We start from the raw sequence: 20,850 nt of genomic DNA on the forward strand, positions 1-20,850 counted from the left end.
ATATTTCATATCTATGATATAGGTAGTGTTTAATAGGTACAGTATGACATGATTTTGATTCAGTTGAGATCTCTGTGCCTTGAGCCTAGCCCAAGAATGTGTATTTCTGTGTCCTGCAGCTTGCTTTTCCTTTGAAGAGTTGTGCAGTGGCACGCACAGGACACACAGGTGTTGTTCTAAAGAGCCTCAATGTGCCAAAAGAAACCTCCTTCTTTTCAGTTTTACCCAGGACATGTCACCCTTCAGCTTTCAGTCATAACCTGCTCTCTGACTGCCAATCTCCAGCTACTGCCAACAGGAAAGTGGTGAACCTTGCAGGGAAATGAAGGTTATTTAGAGAAAGTGACACAGCTCTCATAGCTTTCACTGTGGCCATGTGGAAGTGACAACCGACCCTGCAAATGCAGGCAACTTCCCTGTGTTCATAATTTGTTTACCACCAGTCAGATGTTCTCAGTGTCCCTTTTTCAGTGTCTCTGGCAGTGCTGCAGTGGATCAGGGAGCAGGCAGGGAGTTAATGCAGCTCATGTTGTCACCCTCATGGGGCTCGTTTGCCTACAGGCATGTCAGAAGGAACAAGTAATATAAGGCCATATATAACCATAGCTGGCAGCACTCTGAAAGGATGCTGAAACTCCCTTTAAATGGATAGTGTAGGACATCAGGAGCTAAGTAGCTGAGGAATAAGATAAATTTCCTTGAGCAGTGCTGTGTTTCTGCAGTTGGGCTGTGCCTGGTACTTGATCTAAATGAGGATGTGTGTGGTGTGCAGTGCAGTCATCCCTCGTGTGCTATTTGTTCCTAACACTGTCTTGCCCATCTCCAGTATCCACCACAGTTCACATCACCTGCACTTCCACACAGCTCAAGCCTGATGGGAGGGAGCAAAGAAGGCAAAGCCAGTGTCTCCTCACTGCAGAAAATGGCATAGGGGTTACAGTGACTTTCTGCTCCCTACCTTCAGGAATTTGAAGGTTCAGGGTGTTTTTCCACAAACCTTGAGGGAGGAGCAGGGAAGCCTGCAGTGTGATTGCTGCTGTGTTGGTTGGTGTTCTGCTCTTTCAAGCCTGAGCCTGCATGTGCAGCTTCACACTGGAAAGGCCAAGAGCAAGCCACGTGTCCCTCTGTTGGTGCAATCTGGGCTTGGTTCATCTGCTGGGGATCACCCTGCAGAGCAGAGAGAGACATGCAAGCTTGTTCTGTCTCTCCATTTTGGATTTTGGCTGAATGTGTGTGTCCTTGAATTTGCTAATTGTGTGTTTCTAATTATTCTCCAGCAACAGGCACTACAGGTTTTCTGAGCACTTTGCACCAGGACACAGCAGTCTGTGTTGTAAGGGAAATGTAGGACAGCCACACACACACACAAAAAGTCATGTAATCTCTTGTGATGATCCAATGTGATTATCTGCTGAGATATTCCAGGGACCTGTACGGACATGTTGTTCCAAGGCCAGATTTACACTGAAGGGAGTGAAGAGTATCACCGTGATTATGGAATTTGGAGGGCGCATTGCAGCTGTGATCTGAGGGAGAGGAAATGTTGGAGAGTTTAAAGCCATTGAGTGGCAGAGGAGCAATGCTGGTGTGCAACCTAGCTGCCAGCCAGTATAACACAGTTCCCAGTTTGGATCAATTCCAGCTCTCCAACCCCAATTTACTAACCTTGGTGGGGAAGGACACGAGTCTTCTTCTGGAAGGTCAGTATTATTTAAGGTTATTGAAAGTGAGTAAACCTGTTTCACCTTTATGAAGAAAACATTGCTGTGGAGTTTTTAGGAGGCACACAGTTATAATGAATAATGAATGTATGATACTTGGTGTAGTGTTTAGCTCAGCCTGAGAGAGAGAAAATAATGGAAGTCTCTTCTTTCTGCCTGGGTGTTCAAATGAAGGAAAATCAAAGCTGTTATACCAGAGCTATATATCAGCTAACATATTTTAGGAACTGTGGAATGATCATAATTACAAAAAAGTCCTCCAGAGAGAAATTATGAGTCATAGTTTATGTTCTCTTTGGTGTTGCTATGGAAAAAGAGGTTAGTGCCAATGGTCATACAGCAATATTAATCTCTGATCTGAAAGAAAAATAAATAACAATCTCTAGCTTAACCCAAAGCAGATTTATTCCCAGTTACTGCAGCACAGTCCATTAAAAGGGATAACCACATAAGAAAAATTAAAGATGACGTTGATTATCAGTTTTCAACATGCAGTTAGGGAGAGCTCCTTATTTGAATTCAGACTCCCCCAAATGACTCGGTGGAGTGAGAGGAAGGGGGGAAAAAGGCAGTTTGATCAAAAGGAGGGCAGGAAAGATCAGCCACCACTGACAGCTGCAAGTATGCTGATTAAAATTTCTTTATGCACGCAGTTAGACCCAGCCCGGGGTGGAAGCTGGTTCAGTGCAAATCCTGAAACAAAACGCTGGCAAGGGGCAGCGTGGGGCGGTGGAAAGCGGCTGAGAGCCTTTTTCCGTTTGTTTGGGTGAGTCAGGGAGCGGTGGATGCCTGGGTGCTGAGTCAGCACCTCCGGGGCTCTGCCATTCTCTCCTGCCCCTCGTTGCCTTGCCGAGGCTAAACCCCGACCAGCACCGGAGCCAGGCAGCTGCGGGATTCGCTTTGCTATGGGGGAATCCTTTTCTTTGCCCCTGGAAGATGACCTGACACCTTCCCCTTGACTCCCAGAGTGTGTGTGTCTCAGTGGGTCACCGTAGAATTTTACCCCTGCCTACCTGATGTTTGCAAGGGTTGTAGCTGTGCTCTCTCTGTCACAGGCAGCTCCCGACAGCACAGATCTTGCAGTCAGAACTTTGCTTGAAATTTTGCTCACAGTGCACCCTGCAAAGCAGGGCAGAGCCTTCCTTTCTGCCATGTGCTGATGGCAGGAAAGCTTTTTGTTGGGTTGATGAGCTAAGCAGATTGGACTGGGGAGATACAGGGATCTCATGTCCTGCATCTGTGCACACACAGCTTACTGATGATCCCAGGAGCTGCATGTGTGGCCCAAAACCATTGTGTGGCTCAAAGCATCTTTTGAGCCAGCTGAAGGCTTTTCACTAACCTTCAGGGTTGGACTGGCCCCTTGTGAAGAGTCTGACCTCGAACAAATTGCCACTACTTCACTAATTCTTCTGAGCTTACCTCTTTTTTAAGTGTGTGACTATCGGTCATCACTTGTGCAGCTGTTTGGCATTACAGCCTGCAGCAACAAAGGGTTTGCACTGCATCGGTGTTAAGGGCTGCCCAGGTGTATTTTACCTTCTGATCCTTTTCTTCTCCCCTTTCTTCTGTTAAAGAGAATATGCTTCACTCAGGCCTGTATGATGGCTTTCACTGCACTCCCTTATTTGCCAGTGAAATGGTCCAGAAAACCCCTATCTGGGCCTTTTCACAGAGGAGCTGGCTCATGGGTTAGCACGTGGGGGTCAACATGGGATGCTCTTTGCTCTTTCCCCTAAAAGGGGACAGAAATGTCAGCTGGTTTTGTGTCGTTGAAAATGGAAGTATCAGCAGCTGCTGAGTGCTGCTAGTTTAAATATTTATACCATAAGGGCTTTATCACACCCTTTTTCTTTGTGCAGAGCTGCCGCCGTTTCCGGTGGAGGTCAGACTCTGAATCTGTGCAGCAGCTTACAGGTCAGGTCTTACAAGGAATTCTGGTACAAGTGGAGCTCACTGTTACTGAGTTAGGAAGTGTAAACAAGCAGTTTTTAAAAAAAGTAATTATGTAGACAAACCTGTCAGCACCATCACAGAATACTCGTGCATATGCCTGACATCTGCCAGCCTGACGAGATCCAGGCACATGCCTGAGATACTTGAAAGAATGCAGGGCTGCTGGTCCCACAGCCTGCAATCCTCTACAATCCCCCCTCAAACAGTAATTTCTGCAGACTGATGTTTGCAGTCAGGCCTTGAGAGTGGAAGGCAAGGGGAAAAAACAGCTTGGGGACATCTTGAGAGCCTGAGCTTGCTTCCTCCTCTGGTTTGTAAGACAGCGCAAAAGCAGACATTCATGAGTTGAGAGACTATTTTTCTCTCTTGCAAAGCATGCTTTCTTTTGTTGGTTAGGATTACAGACCCACCTGTCCTTGTACATGTGCAATTGTGATAGAGAAAACATTTAATTCCAGTCCTGCAACTGCTGGCTGTGTGTGTGTGCTGTATTCTGAAGTGAGTATTTGAGTTAATTCCCCCAGATGCTCAGGATCTGCATTTCCAATGGTTTTGCTGGATAGCATTGTAATGCTCTTAGAACACTGTGCATGGGATTCATTTCAGCATCTCTGAAACTGGATAAAGCATGGCCAGGGGTATTGTTTGAATTAAAGCTTAGCAGGACAAACAAACCAGCATATCTGAAAGCACAATGTAAACATGATGCTGGGGCTCCTGGTTAGCACGTCGTGGCTGTGGGAGGTTGACAGCTGCTGCATAAAGGTTAAACGTGCTTTCTTTGGTCTGTCAGTAAAATTAAGCCTGCTAAAGACTATGTGGCACTCCAGAAGACAAGAGTTTATCTGTGTGCATAAACAGAACATAGTCTTCAATATAAATATGCTTTCAGGACTATTTAGGGTATTAGGAGTATGCTGCAGTACAATAAAAAGATGCAGATTGAGCCAGGAGATTTTGGAAAGTGCCTGAGTATTTTTAGATGGGCTAGAAGTGTCTGGAAAGCAAAGCACTGGTGTTTGCATTGCTAAATAACAGCACAGGATGAGAAAGAAAATTGTATAGATACAACAGGGACATGAACAGAAGTAATAAATACTTGACCTTTAAATTTCATCTTTGCCAGCTTCTCAGACTGCTTTCTCCCAAAGACTGACATGGCTGTGTTTTATATTATGCTTTTATTTGTCATATTCATAGTTAGTTACAAGTAAAAATTATTGAAATCCACTGTAGTTAATACAAAATAAAAATATAGCTGCACGAATTATGCCATGATTTTTCTTAGAAACAGTATCTTCTATATGATACCATGCACTTAAGAGCTTAACTCTTAACAGTACTTGCCTACACTAAGCTCTGACTAACTTCCAGTGTGATTTACTGGTTACAGATATTATCCCTGTGGAGTAATACCTGTTAATTATTTCATAATGGTACTTCTGCTGTAGCTTGTATTTCCCCTGTAATGTGTGATTCTAAACACAAAAGGAAGCAACCTTTTAGTGCAATGTTAAGTATCAGTAGAATTTTTATGTATATAAAAAAATAAAAATAACCCACTGCATAAACAACCAAGGATGTAAGGGAACTGTTGTGGATATTGTGCTTCCCTTTCCTCCCTTGCCCCTTACCTTTAAGTGACAGGAATGAACATTCATAGTGAACAAACTGCCTTTCAATTAATTTTGAAAAATTACAGACTAGTAATTTTGAGAGCAGGTGGGTGACTTTGATAAAAGTTACCAGCAGAGAACCAAATCCTGTGGCTTTGCAGGCTCATACTTAGGTAAACTCATCCCTGCCATGAAGTTCAATCCATAACACATTGTTCCCTTTGGACATGCCTGAAAGAGTATTTCACCTTTTTGAAGAAATTGTCCTTACATCCCTGTAATTATCTAACTTTCCTGTGTAGATATAGCTCTATATATGAAATAATCTGTAAAAAGATAAATTATGCTATTTTCAAAATACTCTGAGATACAAAGTTGTGCAGGTGCAAAATTTGATAGTATATTGCTATAAAGACTATTAATTAATTAGTGTTATCTGAGTATATATACTTTAAGCTGGGAGTATAGATTGAATACTGTGAGGGGTTATTTTTTGCTTGTTTTACATTTCATAGCATTTCATATTTTCTTCAGGATACCTTCATGTTCCTATGAAACACTTTTTTCTTTTCAATTTCTGACCCCTTAAAGGTACAGCAACTGGTCACACATTCATGCTTGTCATTAATGTATTTCCATAACTCTGTTAGATTGAAAAATACCTTTTTTTTTTGCCCCCTCCACTTAAACAGAGTGATTTTTTTCTAAATGAGTAGCAAGTGACTACTGGCAAAAATCTTTCTCCCACTGAAATGGATGGAACTGGGTTTTCAGCTTTGCCCTACAAGTACTCTGCTCTTTTAGTCCTATGGTTCTGTGGAGCAAAGCACCGAACAAACTGCACGTGTGTGCACAATTACTGAGGCTGTTAATGCTCACAGAGCATGGCAAGGCAACTGAAATCAAACATTGCCATTGGTATTCCTACATTGACATACAAAACTACTCACAGTGCTGGGAAATACTGGGGGGAAGAGAAGAGAACAGAAATGCTTGGGTCTTGGCTACTCTCCATGCGTTCCTCTGACCTAACTCTAAGAACACCAGCTGATCAGCTTGCTTCTACCAGACACCCTCTCCTCCTGTTAGTCCCTGACACCAGCTGGCAGCATCTCTAAATTCATCAACACCAGTGACTCTGCCTAAAACAGAGCACGTTGCAGCTTTAGTCGTTGACTTTGCCCACTCTGCATGCAATAAATTATCGCTGCAGAGGAAAGGATGGAAGAGTCGCTCCTCCTGCCTGTGCAGGTGAAACCAGTTCCTCCCCTCAGGAAAACCATGTGTGTCTGGCAGGAGAAAGGGGGGCTTGGGCTGCCTACGCTGTTTGGTCCACCTGCAGGACGGCTGCTTGGGTCGTTTCTTCATCAGACTGCTCCATCTCCCCGCTAAATGGGTTTCTCTCATCCAACAGTTTCTGGCTAGAAGCTTCTAGAGGCACGCCGTACTCTTCGTCATCTTCCACGATGGACAGCTCGATGTTGTTGTTCATCGAGGCCTTCCCTTCCCCTGCGGCCTCCTTCTCCGGGGCGTCGCCGGCTGCCTTGCCCTGCTCGGCCAGGGAGGTGCTGGGGGTCATGTCTGAGTGCATGCTGGCGAAGGACACCTCGTCCTCGTTCTCGGCCTGCTCGGTGCTCGCCGTCTCCGAGGGCCTGTCCTCGGCTTCCGCGGGGCTCTCCCCCTCACGGCCTTTCTTCGTGCCGAATCCCACTTTGAAACCCGGGCCCTTGCCAGAGGAGGATTTCTGGTGATGCACAGTGAGTGACTTCTTGATCTTCTCTCTGCGTTCGGGCGACACGATCTTTGTGCTGATCTTGTTCATCTTCTTCTCGATGTTTTGGCGGGAAAACGCTTTCTTCAGGCTGTCCACCTTCTTGAGGCTGGATCTTTTAAGTTTCTCAGCTCTTGATTCTTCTGTTTTCTCCTCTGCGCTGTCATCCAAGTCATCTCCCTCAGGAAACATTTCATCATCTGAACCCAACTCCACTGTGTGCAAGGTTTCTTCCAGTGTTTTGTTCTCATCCATGGGCTCCTCTTTTCCTTCTGTAATGCTGGGAATGGGCTCTTTTGCAAAAACACTGGCAGGGATCTCATTTTCCTCCTGAAAGAATTGACAATATTTGAGTTTCATATTTCATGGGATACAAATTTAACAAAAAAAGCACAACCCTGAGCAATTATTTTCCCCCTCCCCATGATGAGATGAATGCTGAACGTTTATTGGTTTTTTCAATACATTTAACCAGTAACAAACCACTCAAAGCCCATTGAACCATTAGCTGGTAAAGTTTAAGACTTATGAGCTGTCAGCTGGAAGACTATCCTTTCAAAGTGACTTGGGGTGTATGGAGAATGGAAATCCTATTCTTTTAATTTATATTAGATACTCTTCAGTAAGAGTTTAGCTGTCAAGTGGTACACCTGTCCCTGGGGAGAAGGGAGGGTGTGGTGGGGAGGGAGGTTGTACTGAAGACCTCCAAAAGTCACATAACCCCACAGAGCTCTCAGTTTCTTGAGCCAAAGACTCAGAATATCCCTGCAGAGGTGTTGCATACATCTGGGAAGTATCTCAAATGGCAAACACAGTTAACACTTTTGCCATATTCCTGGAAAATATGTGTTGCTGTTAGAAATGGATTGCTGATATTGAGAAGCCATGAAGTTTACGGTGTTTAGAGTATATCCTGTTTTACAGCTGTTTACAGTAAAAAAACCCAAACTAATAAATTTTGTTGGTAATTATTGAAATTTGGATAGGACAACTGCTTGAAATGTAAGGATACAAATTTATGGTATACAAAAATAAAAAGACACTATACCACATAGAAAATAGGAGATTCTAGCTAACAGGGAAAGTATTGCTTTTTAGAAACAAAACCAAGAAAGGACACAGAAAGAAAGAATCTAAAACCAGAAGCGGCTGAGCAAGGGCAGGAGCTGCAGGTCATAACGAGGGATGTCTGTGCCCACCGAGTGCACCAGCTCTGCAACCCCGAGCAGCTCAGAGGCAGCACAATGAGCACTCTGTTCTCTGCAGGTTCTGCAGGCATCTATCCATGCAAAGAAAATGAGGCTCTTTGCACACTCCCTTCCCCTCTCAGCACTTGGAGCCTTGGATCTGCATAGTCTTTACTCATTACCTTCTTTATCGCTTTCAGACAGAGTGCATGCAATTTCGCTTCCTCACATGCATTGCGAGGATTTTCTTTTCCCTCCTCCCTCCACATTTATCTTTAGATACAAAAAGCAGTAAGTGCTGAGTGAAATGGTTGTAATAGTCTCAGATCTGTCCCCAGTGGGCCTGAGTGTACAGTTAAGGGGGAAAAAGGCCACATACACTTTTCCAAGTTCATGCTCATTATTTCAGGACTGAGCATACAGCTGTGATCACTGCAGAGAATAGTGTCTTGGGTTAAATTTGCTGTCAAGGCTGTTGTACATGGCTGCTGTTTATTCTGGGGATGAGGAGGCTCAGGGGTGAACTTATTGCTCTCTACAACTCCCTGAAAGGAGGTTGTGGCCAGGTGAGGGTCAGGCTCTTCTCCCAGGCAACCAGTGACAGGACAAGAGGACACTTAAACTGTGTGTCACAGAGGGTATGTTGGACATTAGGAAGAATGTCTTTACAGAGAGAGTGATTAGATGCTGGAATGTGCTGCCCAGGAAGGTGGTGGTGGTGTCCCTGGAGGTGTTTAAGAAAAGACTGAATGTGACATTTGGTATCGTGGTCTGCTTGACAAGGTGGTCTTGGGTCACAGGTTGGACTCAATAATCTCATTTCCAGCCTAATTGTTTCTGTTATCCTGTGATCCTATTAAAAACTAGGACTACTTTGGTAGTCCTTCTGGAACCCAAGACTATGCAATAGGCAGAATAATAATACCACATTTATATATATATACACGCAGAGTGATTTGAGTGTGCTGGTTAATATCCCATGTGGATATAAAAATGAGAAGTACAAAAGAAATGGAGCTGGTTTGACAGTTTGCACGTGCTTTGTTCCTGTGTGTTTTGCACAGCTCTCTGGGCCAGTGGCCTCAGTCAGATCCCCTGGCACACAGCTGTACAGGCCCTCTGCCTGCAGGGGAACTTCAAATGAAGCCCACACTCGTCTCCCCACACCTATTCTGTTGCTGCAACTGTCAGCAACACTGACCAAGATAACATAGGAAACCTGCACCAGCTTAAAGTGAAACCAGCTGTTAACTGCTGTACAAATATTTATATTTTCTCTCCACTGCAGTTAATGAAATGTGGATTACATGAGTGGGTGCAGCGTTGAATTATTCCCCAGAGCACGAGAACTCAGGATAAAACATAATTTTCATGTCTAGCGCATTCTTTCCAAACCTAGGTAATCACACGCAGTTTTAGACATCTGAACGTTCAGGTGTAAGTGCCTGAGTGGTACAGAAAGCTCTGATTTTAATGAGTAGAGAGGTTGGTTGTTACTTTTTAAGTATTTTATCTAGGAAAGTGGTGTCATATGAGTTTAATCACAGTGCAGTCGGAGCCAGAGATGGGTCTGAAAGGTCCTTCTCAAGGTCAGTTTGGCTCTGTCTACAGTATTCATGTTGAACTGAAGTGCTGCATGCAGTCTCTAGAATAATAAGGATACAGGTTTGGTTACAATTTTTATCAATTTTTTGACTGAGTAGAAGAAAGAGTGTCATACTACTCATGTTTATAAAGGGAAAAAAAAACCCAAACAGAAATATACTGCATAATAATGAGGTAATGACTGTATTAAAAGCAGATCCTAGGTGGTCCCTGGCTATCAGGCAGTACTGGAATTCAAGTGATCAGCCCTCTGTCTAAGCTTCCTGCATGGCTCTGGAAAACATCAGCTTCTGGGCATCCATTTGTGTGCTTATAAAGTGGGAATGACATGCTTCCTATGCCATGCTTCCCAAAGACCTCAGGATTACAGGAACCATGAAAATGCAAATGAAAATAAATGAAGTAAAATGCTTTGGAAACACGAGGGTGCTATAGCAGGAATGCTCTGTGGTGGAACAGACATTTCTATTTCAAACATGGTTACTGATAACACCTTGTAAGTGGGCTATTGATAACTTTTTGGGCTTACAAGTTTATGTGACAGCTGTATTTTGTTTTTGATACATTTTTAAGCAGGCTGCTATTTCATTTAGGAAGACTAGAACAATACACTGAAAAATGCCAGCTGTTACAAACTGCATAACTATTTTCCATGCCAAAAGAAGTAGAACTTTGATCTTTTCTTCTTGATCTAATCTAAAATTCTAAGAAAGCAATACATCTTTGTATTTTCCACATCTGAGTTCAAAAACAGCCCTTGCATTTTTTCCTCAGATGGGCTTGACTGTAGGTAGCTAGCTCCTCTGAATTTTATTTTTCCATGTAGCAGATGAATAGAACAGTGGAGGTCCTCTGCATAAAACAACTCTTGCTAACACTAGTAATACTTGCATAGTTAAAATCAGTGCCTTCCTTGTGACATTTATCAGCCATCCCTGGGAACTTCCTGCAGGTCAGAATTGCATCCTTATCTTTTACAAAAAGGAATAAGATCCCTAAGAGTCTACTACAAAACTGGGTGGCCTGAGTCAACAGGTGGCTAATTTACTCAGCAAGTGCTGATTCTCTGATGCTGCACGAGGGAAATCAATCTGCTTTGGTTTGGTTTCTTTTGTTATATTTGCTGTACGAGGCCATGACCTTCAAGGAGGAGAGAAGGCATTTTCCCAGCCCTGCTCCTCTGTATGTTGCTGTTACATGCCCAAATGATCAGTAGCCTAAAACTTGTTTTGCTGCACAAAATAGGTCAAAACATGACAAATCCTCCTGAAACCAGCTCTGGCTATTTTCCTTTGGACAAATGCAGCTCTGCAGGCTTGGGTGTCACGGTGGAGTGAGGGAGGGCAGGAGCAAAGTGCCACCAGCCCATTTGCACATCCTGGACAGGCTGGGGTGGTGGCTGCACCATGCCCTGACCTCCCACAGCACAGCTGGACCAAACCCAAACAGCTGTGGGAGGTATTTCTGTCATTAATCAACATCAGAGTATTCTCCCTGCAAGGCTCCAGCGGGGAATACAGCATTATCAGCTTGTAGTTCTTGTGGTTCCCTCGCTTGTTCATTTCGGAGCTTGTAGTTGCTTTTGCAAAAGATTATTGCAGTGATCTGAACAGGAAGGTACAATAAAATGGCTAATTTTTGCTGCCCTCCTCTTGCTTCATTTTAGGATGAAGGATTTACCAACAGCAAAGGTAAAGGACTGAAAAGGACTTGAACATGAGTGTGCTTGACCCCAAGCTGCAATTTTGACTTATTTCATCTGTCCTATTTCCATGACATTTGACCAGTAATCATGATGTTTAATTGAAAAATTAAGCATGAGCCTTTTTTTATCTTCCATTCTGCTTTTGCAGCTAAAAAAGCAAACAAAACCCCCACCAAACCAGAACCAAAAAGCTGGTCATGTGGCGAGAACAAAACAGAGGGGAACAATGCCAAAGCTTAACAAGGATTTTTAAAACAGTCACTTCAGTGTTTTGCTGAATTGCTGTGTCATTTATAATAACTTTTGCATCCTCAAATTCTTGGAATGGAGCTCCCTTAAAATATGCCACCAATTAAAGAAATATATGCAGATGTTCTAGGGAGAGAAAACTAAGAGCATTTTAATGGGAAATATGTAAATAGGTGAACTTTTCTAAACACAGTTCATTCTCAGTGCAAATGCAGAGGGAAAGCTGATGCTGGCACGTGGCAGCACAACTTCATAAAATGCAGAGCTGGAGTCGTGTGTTTTGGCTATGCTCAGTGCTCCCACCAAGTATCAGGGAGTTTAGGGTATATGCTGAATGCAGAACTGAATCACTAATGTGAATTTTTATTTTCATATTGAGGTGTCTGCCTGAGCTGGGGAAGCTGCTTCTAATGAGGAACAGGCTCTGTGAAGTTTGCCATTGTTTTTTTCCAGTGGAAAAGAAGGATCCCCCAGCTGAAGAGGAGTCCCATACATCCAGATTGCCCTTTGTTTTCACAGAGACCTGGCGTCAATATGGCTTCATTATGTGACTTCTCCTTCCTGCAATTGTTTGTCCATGGACTCCTGTGCAAGGCAGGACAGAAACCCAGCCAGCCTGCTGTTTATCCCCTGTGCAGTTATCCTAGCAAGGAGTGGCCCTGCTGACTACCAGACTGTCCCTCCTGCAGCCTGAAAGGAGGGACAGTCCATGCTGCCATTTAACTGCAGGGCACTGCCAGGAGCAATTCAAAGTTGGGGTTTTTTTAAAGCAAATTTAACTGCAATGTTTCTTTTTTTGAGTATTGTGCTCCTGATCTGCACTGGCTTGGGACTGGTTAAGTTCATCATCCTGCACTATGGTGACATATTTTCTGGTGAGAGATGGGAACTGAGTCACCTAAATCCCTGTAAAAGCTGTGGAGAGCAGACCTGCTGTCCAAAGGCACCATCCCAGGGAGAGGCAGAGGATTTTCTTTATCTGCTATACTGGGGCACAGGCCTGTGCTGTTTGCCTTAGGTTTGTGCACTATTAAGGAAAGGTTCACAGGTTTCAACAGGCCTTAGCTTACACTCCTATTTAGTGTCAGGAAACGAGCCAGCAGGACTCTGCTTTCCCCAGGAAGAGTTTGAGGGTATTTTTACTGCTGCTTTCACCCAGTGCCTGCAGACTGCTGCCAGTGGAAGATCCCCACCCAAGCTAACCCCAAATGTCCTGCACACACAGAGCTCTGTTTGTCTTTCCTCTCTGCATTATGTCATCCTAAAATAGTAAATATTGAGTTCTCTGGAGGAGGACGCTCCTTGCAACAGCATGGCCTTAATTCTCACACTCAGAGGTATGAGAAATGTTAAAAATTACCTTCCCCCAGGCCTTGCTGGTGCACCCACCCCACGGGACAATGTCTAGGTCTGAACCTGTCAGTTCATTAGCCACTCATTAGCTAACAGGGCCTGGGAGATGGCACAGCCATGGATCCTAAATTGCTTGCAGAACTGCAGAGAACATGTGTCTTTTAATTTACCCAGTCTCTGGAATAATTTCCACATTCCTTCTGGGGTGGAAACACGCTGCAGCTCCTCCTCTTCTGGCCTGACAAGCCTGGACTGTAATTTGGGAGAACAATAAGCAGGGAGGTGGGGGCTTCCTTTCTGGGGGAATTGCCTGTGCACTGACCAGGCCTGCCAGCTTTTTACAACCAAGCACTGCTCTCTTATTTTGGGATTGTTTAGGAAAAAGCCCCAACAAGCCAAGGAGCAGAGGCAGCGGCTGACAGAGGTAACACCCAGCTGACAAGCTCAGAATGGTGAGGTGCCCAAGCTGTGGCTACCACAGCCCAGCATTTGCTCCCCTGCCCTCCCTCAGTGATTTGTGGAGGGCTGTCTTTATTTCTTTTAAATATGTGAAAGTCCTGTCCTGTGTTTAGTTAAACTCACGGCGTGCTCTATCCAGACCATTGCTTAAAAAGGGGAAAATATGCAAACTGCTGCTATCACTGGATGGACTGCCAGGAAGCTGAGATTTTAAGCTGAATTTTTAGCTCATCCCTGAATGGGCCAGATCAGTCCTGCAGAGTGAAGCAGGGCATGAGGAGATAGGGAGATGCAGCCCTGTCCCTCTCCTGCTTCCAGAGGCAGTGGCAGTTTTTAGGGGCATTTCTACTAAAAGTTTGCAAAATGGGCTCTCGAGAGTTTGGAAAAACATAAGGGCCCTTCCAGTTTACTTAAACCCCAAAACACACAATAAAACAAACCCTTCCCCAAACATATGCTGGGAGTTCGTAAAACACGGCTTTCCCTTCATTTGCAGAGAAGAGAAGGTGGCAGATTTCTCACGCATGCTAAGAGTTAGCAAAACAAGGATTCTTTCCTCAGGTTCCCTAACAGTTAGTAAAAGACAGTTTTATCTCCAAGACTGCAAGAGTTAAAGAGAATATTCTGTTTTATTTCCAAAGTTTGCTAAAAGTTAGCCAAAGAAAGGAAAAGAAAACAATGGAATAAAAGAAAGTGTTTTCCTCATATTCGCTAGTTGTTAGTAAAAGACAATTTTATCTCCAAGGCTGCAAGAGTTAAAGAGAATATTCTATTCTATTCTATTCCTTCACAAAGTTTGCTAAAAGTTAGCCAAAGAAAGGAAAAGAAAACAAAGGAAAAAAAAGTGTTTTCCTCAAGTTTGCAAGAGTAAAGAGAGACAGCTCTTTTCCTAGGTTTCCTAAGAGTTAGGAAAACATGCTTTCTGCACGTCCACAAAGAGGAAAAGCGGGCGTTTCTCCTGCATCTGCTAAGACTAAAAGAGGGCGCGTTCCCCAAGTTTAAGAGTTAGCAGGAGACTACTCTTTCCCCAAGTTTTCTAAGGTGAAGAAGTTTTTCCTTCCACATTTGCCGAGTTAGCACAAAGCCAGCTGCGGTGTCCGAGTGTGCGCAGGGTTAGCAGGCAGCAGCATCAGGGGGCTGTTCCCGGGCCGGGATCAGAGCAGGGCTCTCACCTGGAAGATGAGCACCTTGAAGCGGTCTCGGCGGAGCAGCTGGGCGTGGTGCTGCTCCAGCCGCCGCACCTGGTCGCACTGGCGGTCCAGGCGCTCCCGCACGGCGCGGGTGTGCGCGCACACCTTCCGCGACTTCTCCAGCAGCTTCTCCACCGCCTCGCCCGTGGCGCCGTGGCTGCGGCACAGCTTCACCAGGTCCTCCTGGATGCCCCGCACCGTCCCTTCCAGGCCCCGCTGCCTCTGCTCCATCTGCCGCTGGTTCCCTTCCACCGTCTCCAGCATGGACACCAGCTTCTCCAGCAGGGCCAGCACGGTCAGCGCGTTCACCTGCCCGCCGCCCGCCTCGGCCGCCGGCAGCGGCGGCACCGCGCTGCCCGCCGCGGCCTCGCCCATGGCTGCACGGCCCGCACCGCACGGCCCGCCGGGGCCGCTATAAGGGCAGCGCCGAGCCCTCCCCCGGGGAGGATTCGGGCAGGGCCCGGCCCCGGCCCGCCCCGGGCAGGGCTGTGACCGCCCCGGCAGCGCCGAGCGTGTCCCGGGCCCGGGCAGGGCTGTGACCGTCCCCGCCAGGGCTGTGACCGCCCCGGGCAGCGCCCAGCCTGCCCCGGCCCAGCCCGGCCCGGCCCGCGGTGAATTGGATGAGCTGCCGGCCCTCGGCAGCATCAGTAGATGGCAGGAGATACCGCGGAATGCAGCCCCTCTGAAGGAGGAGAGGGAGAATGTCTTGGTGGTGATGGTCCCGGGGAGAGGTTGTGGGTGTAGACTGGAGTTCAAGCTAGTCTGAAGGCCTTAAACTAATAAGGATAATTAAAAGTGTTTAAATTATTGCTGTAATCAACAATACGATTATTACAGTAATCGTATGTCGACATGCTTTTAAATAAAGCACGCTTTTAAAAAAAGTAAATTACTACTGTAATAAATACATCAACTATTACATTAATCACATATTAATGTGCTCTGACAATATACCATATACAAAATACAAAAATATACAAAATACAAAAATATACAATATACAAAAAATATATCAGTACATTTATTCTTATATCAGCATCCTGATGATAGTTTGTAATAATTGTCGTAATAATTAACAAACTTATGAAACATTTACTCATGGTGAATCGAATCTCCCATAATTCATTTCATCCTGTGCAACACCAGATAGGGTTTTTTCGATATTAACAAATAATAATGTAAATATTTTTATCTCCTCTTTTTTTTATTATTATTACAGGGCTTTAAAAATAATTTAGGTGATGATTATTCTATTCTATTCTATTCTATTCTATTCTATTCTATTCTATTCTATTCTATTCTATTCTATTCTATTCTTTCTTGGTTTTGTCAGGTGTTGCATGGAGTGCTTACTGGGTGGAGGGAATGCCAGGAGCTTGAATTCCCTCTACATCCCTTGGGATGTGGAGATTAGCTGGGCACTCTGATTGTCCTGCCCAGATTCTCCAGGCTTTCTTCAGTAAGAAGGAATCATAAGGTTGAGCGTGGCTGTTTTGGGGGAACAGTGATAAACTGGGTGTGGTGGCAGGGGCACTGTGTTCCCAAAGACCAAAAGGAGCTATTTGGCATGAAGAGATACCAAGCTGTTTGTTTAGAATAGAGCATAACTTCATCTATTATCACCAGGGAAAATGTTGCAACATTCCATGGACTTGGGTGTTTCATCCTGTACTGATGTTTTCGAGCAGTCAATATCTGTCTTCTCTCCTTTACATTTGCTTGGAAACAGGACTTCTTGCTGCAGCACAGATGTTTCCAGTGCTTGGTTATGTAGGATTCTAATATTTGGGTAGCTGACATATAACATTTTCTACTATTTGGCCAAATATGCTTTATGATTTCCCTACATCCTGCAGGTTAAAAGCATCTATTTGGAGTCCAAATGACCATGATTTCTGTCCTTTCCTTTGGATGCAGACGAAAAGAAAAAAGCATTTTACCATGAAAAGGAATAAACCTAATGACTGAAGAGCTATGCAAATGAGTTACCCATTTCAAATACTGTGTGCTTGAGCCCCTGAATGTTCTGCAATGTTACCTTTTTCTGGTCCTTGGTTTTTTTTTCTCCCCAGTCTGCAACTTCTATTCTTCAAGTTGTGGGAGCTTGAAAAATGCATTTGTGAGTGAGTTCACTTTGGAAAAAAAATCACCGAGTCTGCCAGAGCTGTCCACAGGGGAAACTATGCTGAGACTGTGAACTATGCAGGCTGAGAGGGGAGTGGACATATTTTAAAGGCACAACCTAAACAAATCCCTTCTGTTTGCAGGAGCCCTCCCTGGCAGCAGCACCTGATCCGCCCTTCCCTAGGAAGGGCATGTTTGTGTCTCCAGAGGGCTGCCAGTGCCAGCCCCTCGCACACAGCATCCCGCCCGTCTCACTTCCTCTCTCCCTCCCTCCCTTCCTTTTGCCTGGGACAAAGAGGAGGAATTTTTGCAGAGAGCAGTAGCTTACCTTGCTCTGGCAGGGAGCAGCCTGTGTCCATGCCCAGCTGCATATCTTTCCTGTGGCAAAATAGCTTTTTAATTTTCCAAATTAATTTTTTTTTCTCCAGTTTTGCTGGGCTGTAGTGAAGCCCTGGCCTGGCTGAGGTCCCAGCTGCTGGCCAAGCTCTGGCTGCCCAGCCCGTCTCTGGAACCTGTCTCCTCCAGCCTTTTTGCATCAACCTTCTGCTGTACCTGGCACAGATGGATGATGGAGGAGAGAGCTGCCCTGTCTATGGAATCTAAAGAAACACTCTTCTGACTCCTGCTGTGAGCCTTCTGCAAGTTTTTGAGTGTTTAAAACTCCCAGCCATGTGTGCATCCTACGGAAAAGTTGCGGCACCCCAGGGGAGCCAGCACCAAACCCAGTTTGGGTTCCTGGTCAGTCCTCTGACCCAGCAAAGCCAGGGACAGCAGCCCTGATGGAGCTACAAGGGCCATGGACACCCATGGCAGAGGGTTCCTCAGGGTCCCCATGGCTTGGGAAGAGGTGCTGTGCTGTCCCTGTGCTCCATTCCCAGAATTGCTGCTTGGGCCATCAGCCAGGGCTGTGGGGAAAGGAGGTGTGATGGGAACAGGAGGAAAGGTGGCCCCAAACTGGTACCTGTCCCATTCTGCTGCTATATTCCAGCTGAGGGCTTTGACACCAGCTGTCAGCTCTGATTGATGACTACCTGTCACTGTTGTAACAACACTGTCAGGCTGCTGGGCTGCCAGTGCTTGGAGGAATTGGAGAGTTTTTATGCAGGTTTGGGGTTTTTAATTTTATCGATTAATTTGGCAGAGTAGCGGAGGAGGTTTTTTGCCAAGTTTCAATACAGATTTTACTGGTGAGAAACTTTCTAGGGGAAAACATTTTACATTTATTTAGAAAGAAGAAGCATTAAAGAGATTAAATTTATCAGGGTCATCCGATGTAAGTCAAGAGTTCTTTTCATGTAAAATCAATATGCGTGAATTATACGGACAAAAATTGGAGGTTAACTCACTCATTACTCACGTGGTGCTCAGGATAATAAATGTTTGATGCTGGAGCATTACTGATAATTTATTAGGCATGTAGTAATAGGTAAAACAAAATGACAGGAAAGGATGGAGAAGGGAATTAATAGGGGAGGGAAGAACGGCAGGGGCCATACAGGTCATTGTCATCGTATTGAATTTCATGTCCAAGCTACCAGTGACTTAAAGAGATGGTGTGAGGCCATCTGACTGCCCAGGTGAAGGGCTGGCTAATGGGAAGAGCTGTGGAAGGTGTGGGAGGAGAGTCCAGCATGGGAGGGCTGGTGCCTTGAGAGGCTGATGTATGCCTCGCTTGGACAGGGCAGAAAAGGGGATATGGATGGGACATGGCTTGGGAGGAGGTGATGCTGCATCTCATGCACCAGAGCCAGCAGTGTCTGCACCCAGCAAGGGCTGAAGACATGAAACCTGGTTGTCTGCTGCTGAAGGGCTTCTCTGAGGGCTGGGTCACAGTGCCATCTCCCTCCTGTCAGCCTGCTCCATCTGTCACAGTGATGCTTGTCATGCCGCTGGCACCTCTGCTGCTCAGCCAGGGCTGTTGGACACTGGTCAGAGGCTTCTGGGGAAACAGAGGCTGCACTGGCTCGTTTGTTAAATGTTGAATGTGTGATAATTGAGTGAGGTTTATGTTATTAGGCAGTGAGACTAACAATGCTGATGAGACTTATTCCAGTGGAAGACATTTCCCCTCTCAGCACAGGTTGTTTCTTCCAGGGACAGCCCAGAGAAATTGGCCCATGAACCCCTAATGTTGCCTTTTGGTGTTTCTTTTAAAGAAAGTAGCATGTCTGTTATGAGTCAGTGTCACTGGAAGCACCCTGTTTGTGGTGCTCTGAAAGCATTAGGGAAGAAATGTAGTGGGTTAGAGAAGCAGGGACTGATGTTCTGCGTTGTCTTTGGGTTTTGGACCAACACAAAACTCACCCCAGGCTGCTGATGGATGCCAGCAACTGCAGTGCATTGTGGACCAGCCGTCCTCTAGCAGTGGTTACTAGCCCTTGAATTTTGGGAAGGTATCAGTATCTCAGATGTGATGTAGTGTTTTGTGTAGAGGAGCAAGCACTTGAGCTGAGGAGGGGAAACCTCTTACTGCTCCACAGCTCCTGGGGTGAGGGATTCAGCCCAGGAGACTGTATGCAGCCTGGCAGGTCCATGGAATTTTTAGCATGAGGGAAGCCCACCACCCATGGACAAGGTGGATTGGGATCTGGGCAGCATGTGGACTTCTGCTGGAAGAGAGGGAGCTTGGTGGAATTGGGGCTGGAGGAAGAGGATGCAGCAGCATCCTCAGCACACTGGCAGTGTGAGCCTTTGAGAAGCAGAGAGAGGCTGTGGGTGAGGCAGTGCCTGGCAGAGGCTCCAGGAGGACACCACCCCTCCTGCAGCACTGTTCCTGGGGAGCAGGGCCCTCCCTGCAAGGGCTCTGTGTGTCCCATGGCCACCCAGCCTGCTCCCCACAGAGGGAACCCCAGTGCCTGGCTCCCAGCTGGTGCCTCTGTGCTCACAAGAGTAACTGCATTTGGAGAGCCCACTGGTGAGAATGGGGAATCTCTCTCTGCTAGGAGAAATTTTAATATTTGGGGAAAGAGAGAGATGTGGCTGTCTGGCAGGAAATGTATCAGCATAGAACAACATGAAACTGCAATTTTACTCTCTTGTGCAAATGGTATCCGGTAGAACTTAATATGCAATGAAGAAATCCACTTCCACTTTATCGGCCAGACTAAATCATGTTGTGCACAGGAGACTTCCTTTTGCTGTGTGCCAAGTTGTAATGATTCTATGCAGACTTGCAGACAAAGGAAAAAAAAAAGCCACATAAAAATACCATATGTGCCAGGCATTTTCTGTGTATTTCCTCAGACATTCGAGGAGCACAATAATAAACTACGTGTTTGGTTTTTGGTCTTTTTTTTCCTTTGAAAAGCAAATTAAGTTTTGTGAAGGGGGGAAAAATAGTTTCCTTAGCTTCAGATAAAAGGGAATATTTCAGCTGCTGGGTTGGACGTTTCTGCAGCTCGGACAAAAGCGAGGTCAGGACACCAGCAGTCACAAATGGAGCAGCATATGGCCGGTCAGCCCGGCCCTGCCAGCGCATTGTACTCCTCCAGCAGATATGTGGGGCACGGAGCAGGGGGAGCAGCTCTGCTAAAAAATGATACAGATGTGATATTAAAAGGACCTGAAAAATGGCAGGAGCTGCAGGTTGGGCCGTGGTTACCTACAGGGAATGAGCTGTGCCTTTGGAGCAGAGCTCCAGCTCCGTCCTGGACACCTGCTCCCGCAGCCGAGCCTTTGTGTGGCTGGGAGCATCTGCAAGGTTACACGGACCAGGCAGCTTCAGGGAAGGGGCTTTGCTGTTCCTGGTAAAAGCCCTTTCCAAATGGAGGGTGGGCTTTTAGGGAGTGTGACTGAAATGCTCACCAATGTTTTAGCTTCCTTCAGAAGGGCTGTGTTCTTTGGAAGAAAATGCTGTTTGTTTCCCCCAGTTTCAGATATATTGGAAGCTATATATGGAAACAGAACTACTTTTC

General features: G+C 45.6%; 1 protein-coding gene across 1 annotated transcript; it reads right to left on the reverse strand.

Moving 5' to 3' along the window:
- Positions 1-4,861: 4,861 nt before the first annotated feature.
- On the reverse strand, positions 4,862-15,187 carry CAVIN2 (caveolae associated protein 2). The gene is made up of 2 exons (XM_054277942.1): positions 14,795-15,187; positions 4,862-7,394 (listed from the first exon to the last, which is right to left on the reverse strand). Exons 1-2 carry the CDS (start codon positions 15,185-15,187, stop codon positions 6,612-6,614), a joined length of 1,176 nt encoding a protein of 391 aa, XP_054133917.1. The 3' UTR covers positions 4,862-6,611.
- Positions 15,188-20,850: the final 5,663 nt, after the last annotated feature.

The sequence above is a fragment of the Melozone crissalis genome, unplaced genomic scaffold (assembly GCF_028551555.1).
Source record: "Melozone crissalis strain CALT ecotype California unplaced genomic scaffold, PUWL_Pcris_2 ptg000023l_1, whole genome shotgun sequence".
NCBI lineage: Eukaryota > Metazoa > Chordata > Aves > Passeriformes > Passerellidae > Melozone > Melozone crissalis.